This window comes from Lipomyces chichibuensis (assembly GCF_038497645.1).
Source record: "Lipomyces chichibuensis strain CBS 12929 unplaced genomic scaffold V1513scaffold_106, whole genome shotgun sequence".
Lineage (NCBI taxonomy): Eukaryota > Fungi > Ascomycota > Lipomycetes > Lipomycetales > Lipomycetaceae > Lipomyces > Lipomyces chichibuensis.
This window is the reverse complement of record NW_027117558.1, coordinates 3968-13247: the sequence shown is the minus strand read 5'-3', so window position 1 is coordinate 13247 and position 9280 is coordinate 3968. Positions and strand designations below refer to the sequence as shown.

Below are 9280 nucleotides of genomic sequence, written 5' to 3'. Positions count from 1 at the left end.
CTGCAACAAGTGTCATACAGTTTGGAACAGAGATGTGAACGCGGCTCGCAACATTGCGTGGATATTTTGGTGGATGCGGGTCTATAGCGGTGGGCAACCGCCGAGGTTCGGCAGACGTTGACCGTCGTTGTCATTGTCATTGTCGTTGTCGTTGCTGGCAGTGGTTCAAGGAAGCTGCTTACAACTGTTATTCGGTGGTCTAGGGTTATCCTAGGACTAACCTGGATGCACCATACCATTCTGTCTATATAACCCTAACCTCAAGATGCGTGCAATTGTCCGAATATTTTCCGACGTAAGGCCGGTAACCTGGCTCGCTCGAAGTTTCTACCCCAAATTATATGTAGTGGGAACATGACTCCCTTGGATACAATAAAGCCGATGATTTCCCGAGACTAAAAGGGCCCTGCTGATGATGGGTGATTGTGACCAACTATTGTATCCTTTTAGTTCACCTAACCACTGGCGCACTCCACAGTTCCCTGATGCCCCATTTCCGATTAACTTACCCCATACCCCCATAAATCATTTGGTGTATGAACGGATGGTGGTCAGTCACTGTACCGTCCAAGTATGCTGATCTCATGGATCAGATAGGTTTGTCCGAAATCTATCCGACTGAAATTGCGGGGAAATGGTCGCCGTTTCCCCATTAATTATGGTCCTTGTCCCTTAATTCGGATGCAGAGTCCCGATCATAGGTTACAATCATCATGGCTGATGCTGCAAACGGAGTACACCGGGCGTGGTGGAAGGAAGCCATCGTGTACCAAATCTATCCTGCATCATTCAAGGACTCAAATGGTGATGGTATAGGTGATATTCCGGGGATAAATTCCAAACTGGATTACATCAAGAGCCTAGGAGTGGATCTAGTCTGGATATGTCCGTGTTACAAGTCTCCCAAAGTTGACATGGGATATGATATCTCTGACTACAGGGACATCGACCCCCAGTATGGAACTATGACTGATATTGATCAGTTGATTGAGAGTCTCCATGCAAGGGGAATGAAGCTGATAATGGATATGGTTGTCAACCATACATCTGATAAGGTCAGTCTTATCTGGAAATTGAATTAGCTAGATATTGCTAACCAGACAACCTTATAGCATGAATGGTTCAAATCTGCTTTGTCGTCCAAAGACAGTCCGTATCGAGATTATTATATATGGAAAAAGCCAAGGATTGGTGCGAATGGCGAAAAACTTCCACCCAACAACTGGCTTTCAGCATTTTCAGGTCAGCTACTCAGTGCAACCGTAACATTCCTCGCAAGACTTCTAACGAAAGCATACAGGAAGCGTGTGGAAGTACGACGAAAAAAGTGACGAATACTATTTCCATCTATTTGCGACTGAACAACCGGATCTGAATTGGGAAAATCCTAAAGTCCGTCAAGAGGTTTACGAAGTCATGCGTTTCTGGCTAGATAAAGGCGTCGATGGTTTCAGAATGGATGCGATCAACTTTATTAGCAAAGATCCAGTTTTCCCGGATGCTCCTGTTACAGTACCTTCGTCGAAGTATCAACCTGGTACAATGTATTATGCAATGGGACCTCGTCTGCACGAATATCTCGGCGATGTTGGCAAGATTTTGAAGGAATATAACGCTTTTAGTGTCGGTGAAATGGCTCACGTATTTGATCCCAACGAGATTATAAAGGTCGTGGGCTTCGACAGGAATGAATTAAATATGATCTTCCAATTTGAACTGTGAGATAATATGTTAGAAATGGTTCTACGTCCCTTGTTATTGACATCAGCGATAGTACTGACATTGACATGGGTCTCGGCGGAAAATATTCGCCAAACAAGTGGACTCCACGACAATTCAAAGACATTTCAAACAAATGGCAGGTATTCATGCAGGAGAATGACGGCTGGAATGCATTATTTCTGGAAAATCATGATTCCGGCCGTTCTCTGGAGAGGTTCTTGAATTACAAGCCTGAGATACGCAGCGTAGGGGCGAAGATGTTGGCTACATTCATTGGCTTTCAGAGTGGAACTCTTTTCCTGTACCAAGGTGAAGAGCTTGGTCTGGTTAACATGCCTAAATTTTGGCCAATCGAGAAATACAAAGATTTAGAGACGGTCAACTATCATAAACAGTGAGTACAGAAAGAGATTTTTTGTGACCGTGGCTAATGATGATGAAGGCTACTCCATGATGGTGCCTCTCAGGATGCCATGGATATTGCAATGAGGGAGTTTCAGAAGAAAGCACGCGATCATGCCCGTCTTCCATTCCAATGGGATTCCAGTAGCTTCGCAGGCTTTAGCACCGTGCAACCCTGGATAGATGTGAATGAAGACTATAAGGAATGGAATGCTGCGGCGCAGGTCAATGATCCTTTTAGTGTGTTTGCCTATTGGCGTTCGATTTTCGATCTGCGACGGGCGTACAAGGATGTACTGGTCTACGGCAAATTCGAATTGGTCGACGCGGTAAATGAGAAAGTCTGTGCATATAAGCGAAGTTTTGGATCGGAAGTAGCTCTGATCGTGACTTCATTTAGTGACTCTACGGTTATTTGGACCGTTCCTCAAGAGTTTTGCAAGGCCGGAAAGATTATGCTGTCCAACTATGGAGACGTAAAGGAACTACAAGCAGAAATGGTCTTGCATCCATATGAGGCATTTATGTATATTCTGAATAATTGAGGAGGGCGTTCAAAACCTGTGTTGAAGGAATATCGAGAATTTTGTAATCGAATAACATAGAATCATCTATAAATAGGCAAATGGCTACTGAAATGCTTTTCATAGATCCCATCAACTTATCTACATTTCAGCGGCGGTTACCTCAGGTCCACTTTCTTAGTCATTTTCTGATTCTGAATCTCGGCCACCTCTTCATACAGAATTGTCAAAAGTCGACCGTATTTTTGCAGTAATTCTTGATTGATGGGGATGGGTTGGGGCCAAAGCCTCACGTGCGCCACTGTAGTGGTACTGCCGGAGTTTAAGAATTTTTTGTGAAAAAATGAGTAAGACGTTTATTCCATTAACGACTAGTCGCGAGTGCTGCATCTTGCGTTTTTAGCCAGCTAATTGCAATGCTCACTGTGCCTACTTTCATAAATTTTAAAACATATTTTAAACTATGGCGTGATTTCGACAATCTTTAATAGATCTATAAAAAATGCACACGGAATAGAAAGCAGAGCATGTCAATGTCTATCTTCCGCCAACGGAATCGAAAATGCGACGCTAAATCCCTAATACCGTTTGTAGGTTCACTCCGTAATACATTGTGCAAATTGACAACTCCAATCGTCCACTTTCCGATGCATAGTAATGACTAAATATGTGACTGCTGGTGAGGTAACACATGTTGCTAATTGGCCACCTAGAGGTTGGTGGCATGATCTAACCCACGGACCATCCCGTAGCTGACTGCTGCGGCTGCGGCTCCAACTATCAGCGTCTCAATAGCACCTACAACGATCTGTCTTCGAGATGTCGCTACCATGTAACTCTTGATTACTCCGAATGCAAGTAGCATGAAAGCGGTAATGCCAATAGACACGAACAATGCCTTAGTGGCGTCTTTCATGATAAAATAAGGAATCATAGGAAAAATACCGCTTATCATGTATGAAAGACCAATAGTAATAGCACTGACCCAGACCCGGTTATCTTCAGGCTTCATGAGCTCCAGCTCAAATTTCATCATGAAGTCAACCCACAGCTCTTTTCTCCGCGCCAGTGATTCGACAACTCCTCGGGAAGCTTCCCTCTCAATCTCATATTCAGCAAATATGTCATAAATTTCCTCCTTTTCTTTCTCAGGAAATAGATCTACTTCCATCTGTTCTCTATGCCTCTCTCGTCTGTAGAATTCAATTTCTGATTTGTTGCCAAGGTATCCTCCTAGGCCCATAGATATTGCACCGGAAAACAACTCGGCCAGACCAGACATGACAACGAGTCTGGTAGATCCGAGTGACGACATTCCTGCCGTCAAGGCGAATGGGACTGTAAGACCGTCGCTAAAGCCAATGATCATGTCACTCAATAGTCGCGGCTGCGTTGAATGGTTTTCGATATGCTGGACTCTTGTTTTGCCTTCCTCGAGAGATGCAGGATCAGACATTGTGGAAGAGGTAACGACAATATTATGGGTCTTCTCAGTCATAACAACTAGCTAATTGCTTGACACAGAAAGGAGGCCCTCCAACAGATTTATGCTCTTCAGACATTTTCGCGAAATAGCTCGTTCAAGGCGAGCTAGATAGTACAGGTCAAAGGGGCTAAAAGTCAATTGTTACTAATGTCATCGTTGAACGCAATCTCATATGGCATTGGCTGACGGCGGTGCGATTTGTTACTATCGCTATCGAGACATAGGCTTCAAGCTCAGATTGCCGAGTGTTGCCATCGTCCGAACCACCTCCTGATCGTCAATCAGCCAATAAGAAACACTGTATTTGTCATTAGCTTGTTAGGGTCCTACATGACAATGATATAATAATGTAATCCGGGGATAGTGGGAAGTCTGTCCACCAATCAGAATGAGTGTGTTTGTCATCTAGTTCTGTTCAGCTCCCAACAACATCTTTTTAGACTGTGGCGTGTGCAGCGTCCTAGCGTGCGGCTCTAATCTATCTTCGAAAAGAAATGTTTCGACCTCTGCAGTTACCAGCCACTACGACTTCATTGGATAAGTACGATAAATTGGAACCTGAAAGAATATAGATGCCTAAGTCCGGCATTAGTGGGTTTAGGTTGAGACCAAAGAAGTCAAGGTTACCTGGTATGTATTGCACTACACTAACACTACAATATTGCATCACTGCCGAAGAATAGACGATCGACATCAATGAACCCTGAAGATCCGAATGAAGCAGTCAGCTATGCACGTGGTGGACGAATGTGAATAAGGAGAGGGATTTGGTGTTACTCTGAGTTACATCTAGCGAGATTTGTGGGCATCATGTGATGTACTATAGATGCAGTCGTGCGTTAGCGCCGGTTGCAATCGACTACAGTAGTTATTATTATTACACAAATCATTGAACGCGCCGCGAACAAAACACTCTCAATCATTTCATTGCACGCGTCCTGAATAGCTGCCTCCTCCTCATTTCTCTTGTCTTTGCATCTCGTATGATTAGAAGCTGGTAATGTTCCTTTGGACCATAAATGAGAGCGCGCTGTGCAGGAGAGGTTCTTTCACTCTACGGAGACTGTTAGCCGGTGCTTTCATGAAGTACTAAACGCTCTTCTTCAATTCAGCATAGGTAGACTGCTTTAAGCCTCATAAATATTGTCGTAAAAAGAGAGGGGATTCAGAGCACTAAATTCAAAAACAACTAACTACACTACATGAATGCTTCGACTTATCTGACGACGCCAGTGGCCAAAGCGCCATCTGCGTGCCATCAGCCTTCACAATAATCATTGGCTATTTTACAACAAATATACGGGCTATGCTTTCAGACTCGAGAATATGCCTAGTCTCATAGTCTCTATACAAGATATCAATTGCTGTTTCCTGGACTGTCTTTTGATACTGCTTTGCCTCACGAGAGCGGCGCAGTTCCTCGACCATACCGGAAACAGCTTGTGCGATATCAACTTTCCGCTTTTTATATGGCCTTTTACGCCAACGAAACACCAGGCTCTTGGAGTCCTTCAATCAGCTGGTTAGCCGTCTTGCTCTCCAATCAGCAGCTGTGGGGACCTAAAGTCGTTTGCGGCATCCCCTTTCCCAATCTTTTCTAGTAATTGACACCCCAGACGTTGTACACTTGTTGCCTTGTGATTGTATGCAATTCAGTCTTCTCAAACTGACGGTGTCCGCCATTTGGATTAAGTTCTGATATATTTGTCGTGGCGGAAAGCCTTTCTGTGTTTTGTACTGCGATAAATCCAAACCCCGATGTTCCTGCCAAAATCTTCCAGTTCTTCCATGTTTCCTTGGACCACGTCCATTTGTTTCGGCAAGAGGATTCCTCTCGCCATCTTGTACACTCTTCTCAGAGCTTCAACAGTCTGAGTCCGCACGTCTGCCTTGAACCCTCCTCCATCAGTTTGCCATGCCAAGTCGGAACGTGCTCATATAGTTTTTCCAGAGTGCCTCATGCATCTCATCGGTAGGTAGTCGGTGTTCGTCATAGCTTCCATTGGGTCCATAGTCGGGCTCGTGTCAGAAGTATATAGAAGACTGAATGACGATGTGAACTATAGAACAGGGGCAGAAAATTTTGTGTAGGATTTATACTTTTATTGAGGTGCAGACGTCGAAAAACCAGGGTTCGCCTAGAAAAAGCAGCCAAATTTTGGGGACCAAAGATCCCGTTCGTACAGTCAATTTAAATAAAGTCTCGCCTAATTATGATCCCAGAACTTCAACAATTTGGAACTCTTTTAGGCTGCACACGAATAAAGATTTGTTTATTATTTAAATACAACATATTCCTATCTTTTTGCAAAACTCATATTTCCTTTTAACACTGAAAGACATAAATAAGAACATAAGTATTCGGACGTCATCACTATCGATTTCATCACTTCTTGCTCAATGGCGGTAGAGTACACTTCGTCTGTACCGTATAATAAGCCTCCATACCACCTGCCATGTGATCAGTAAAATGGCAAATCATTTGCCACTTGCCTGGATTGGCAGCTGTCATTGTAGTAGTCGTCATCTGGCCTCCTGCAATAGGGACCACAGCCGTCAGACGACCGTTGTTCACAACGTTGTGACCATGCCAATGAACTGCGTGCTGATCAAATCCGGCATTCCATAGATACCAGATAGCAGAATCTCCAAGGCACATTTCAAATGGCGGACCATTCGCAAAGACGTAACCGTTCATCTGCAAAGAACCATATTAGTCCATGCTCATTATGATGCCAACCCGGACAATCAAACTTACAGGGAAGAAATTTGCTGCTACTGTGCTGTCTATATTTGTCTTGGGAGTATTGATCATTGGTGGGTACCAATAGCTCTTATTCGCAGATCCCGGTATGGGATATTCCGAAGTCAAATTTTTCGCTTTGAAACCCGGCAGATACTTTTTAACATTTTGCAGAGCCAAGAATGAATTCCACTCCTGATTATCTGAGTATAGCACGACAAATTCTCGATTGGCACCCATGACTTTTTCCATCATCCCTTGGTTATAGATGATTACGGGCCCGCTCAAACCCGCGTCTTGGTCCTGATACATGCTGATGTAAGAGTGATAACTGAATAGCTTGCTATTCAGCCCAGCATCGGGCACAGATCCCGGTCCGACAAGCCTATGCAATTGTTAGCTTTCCACGCTTACACACTCAAGAAGTCATCCAGTACCATTTATAAACGGCGCAGCCACCTGGCGCAATAACGTCTCCTTGAGCAATAGGACCACCATTCGGATAGAGAGATCCTTCACTAGACTTCAAATAAAACAGACCCATTGAGTGTAAGCTAACATAAAAGTCCGGCATCTTATTAACAAGCACAATCTTCACGCACTAGTCAGTATATCTGTACTTCGCAAACAACGACTCTGTAAACCTACCTCAATCATATCATTAACCTCAGCTCTCAATATAGGGCCCTGGAACCCCGCATAAGCAGGTTGTTCTGTATATCGAGTGAAAGAGGCATCCGTATAACCCTTAAACAATGCTTTATCAAATTTGGTTCCAAGGTTGGTTTTAGATGCAACATATCCTCGGTTATAGGCGCGGAAGGATTCGTTGAGAGGTACACCAAGCCAGTTGTCATGGCCTGAATTCAATTAGAAATAAGTAGGAGCTAAAATATTAGATTACATACCAGTTGGAGCATAATCCCACGTATCGATCTCCGCTGCCATGTAATATCGCCTTACATTTCCTGAGAAGTTGAAACCAGGTGGAATGACCGATGGAAGAATCCCGTTCATCTCCGACAGGCACGTGGCAGCCAGGGGCGAAACCATCTCCTTCCTTTCACTCAGTGCAGCGGCTTCAGAAAAGGCTGCAAAAGCTGCTACGATAGCGATCGATAATACATGCATGTTTACAATAACTTCGTGTGACGCGAATCAGTAGTTGACAGTGGATCGCAAGGGGAGATAACTTGACTCGACGATTGATCCGGATCATATACATATATTTATACACACACAATTCTGTCCTATTTACAGTAGATTCATCGATGTCCATGAAAACCCGACGACATAAGCGGACTTCGGATTGAGTGCTGATGGCCAATACATCATGGATGTCAGGCTGACAATAACCAATCAGCTCTTGCTTTTACTTATTCGGGCAAAAATATCGCACCCATCTCCCTGGTATCCAATAATATCGGCGAAATGATGCTATGGAAGCTACTCTGACATCGCCGGAGCGAAGCAGATTTGTCGGTAGCATGGACTCTTATCGCCGAGTGCATAACATATACCACGATGGCCGCGTGCGGAGCGGCGCAAGCTGCACGGTTTGGCCGCTCCCCAGCGACCGGCGGGGTCGGTGTGCCGTGCGGTCGCTGGGAAGCTTAGCCATAGCCAATCAGCAACGCGATAATTGTGATTACAAAGCTGCGTGTCGTTGCTGGCAGCCGCAGAAGCCTTCCGGACCGTTTCTACTAGGGCGTAGATTCCTCGTTATGACGTCAGGAAGTGGCTTATGCTGAGACTCGGCCTCAGGAACTTCAATTGAGCAGAGACTCTGTTCTGCTATATCCGAGCAGCGTGACTTTAGACAACAATTAATCGTCAGATATACAGATACTACTGCAATGAAGATGATTTGATTGCAGGTTTTACGTGAAAAAAGTGATCATTACAATTACAATCAACACTGTAGAGCTGCGAGGACAAATTAGGTCCGCCGAGGAGAATCATCTTTCCGTGATTCAATCAACTCACTCTTTGACCTCTATCTTCGTTCAGCAGACGTACTTGTTGGAAATCTGCAATGCCAGAAATAGGCCAGTCTCCACTTCCAGGTTGTTGGAGCTCGGTTCTCCACTTTGTTGGCCATTGGTCACTGGAGATTGGCTAATTCTTACGATTATGTTGCTGCAGATTGGTCAATCTCCGCTCCCTTCCCGATCTGGTTATCGGCGGTGCCGTGATTCCGCATTAAAAAACCATGAGCTCTGATCTTGAGTTCTGTGTGTTTTTAGGTAGCCAAATGTAGTAAAGTATATTCAGCAGTAGTGGTGGGCAAGCGTGGAGCTCTTAGGAGTTTTCTTATCTTGCCTCAAGTTCAGGTGTTCTGTACATATATATAGACCTGAATATCGATGAGATTGGTCATCAATTGAGTCCAGAGTCTCGTCC

General features: G+C 44.4%; 3 protein-coding genes across 3 annotated transcripts; 1 reads left to right on the top strand and 2 right to left on the bottom strand.

Moving 5' to 3' along the window:
- Positions 1–353: 353 nt before the first annotated feature.
- V1513DRAFT_467499 (glycoside hydrolase superfamily) lies at positions 354–2757 on the top strand. The gene is made up of 5 exons (XM_066900113.1): positions 354–1055; positions 1113–1242; positions 1301–1718; positions 1775–2116; positions 2165–2757. The coding sequence occupies exons 1-5, from the start codon at positions 714–716 to the stop codon at positions 2667–2669; spliced, it is 1737 nt and encodes a 578-aa protein (XP_066750316.1). The 5' UTR covers positions 354–713; the 3' UTR covers positions 2670–2757.
- A 241-nt stretch (positions 2758–2998) lies between these two features.
- V1513DRAFT_455372 (Ccc1 family) lies at positions 2999–4431 on the bottom strand. Its single transcript, XM_066899488.1, has one exon. The coding sequence runs from the start codon at positions 4144–4146 to the stop codon at positions 3358–3360; it is 789 nt and encodes a 262-aa protein (XP_066750315.1). The 5' UTR covers positions 4147–4431; the 3' UTR covers positions 2999–3357.
- Positions 4432–6378: 1947 nt separating this feature from the next.
- On the bottom strand, positions 6379–8155 carry V1513DRAFT_455369 (Cupredoxin). Its single transcript, XM_066899487.1, has 5 exons — positions 7786–8155; positions 7526–7737; positions 7315–7469; positions 6893–7262; positions 6379–6832 (listed from the first exon to the last, which is right to left on the bottom strand). Exons 1-5 carry the CDS (start codon positions 8006–8008, stop codon positions 6521–6523), a joined length of 1272 nt encoding a protein of 423 aa, XP_066750314.1. The 5' UTR covers positions 8009–8155; the 3' UTR covers positions 6379–6520.
- Between the last annotated feature and the right edge of the window lie 1125 nt (positions 8156–9280).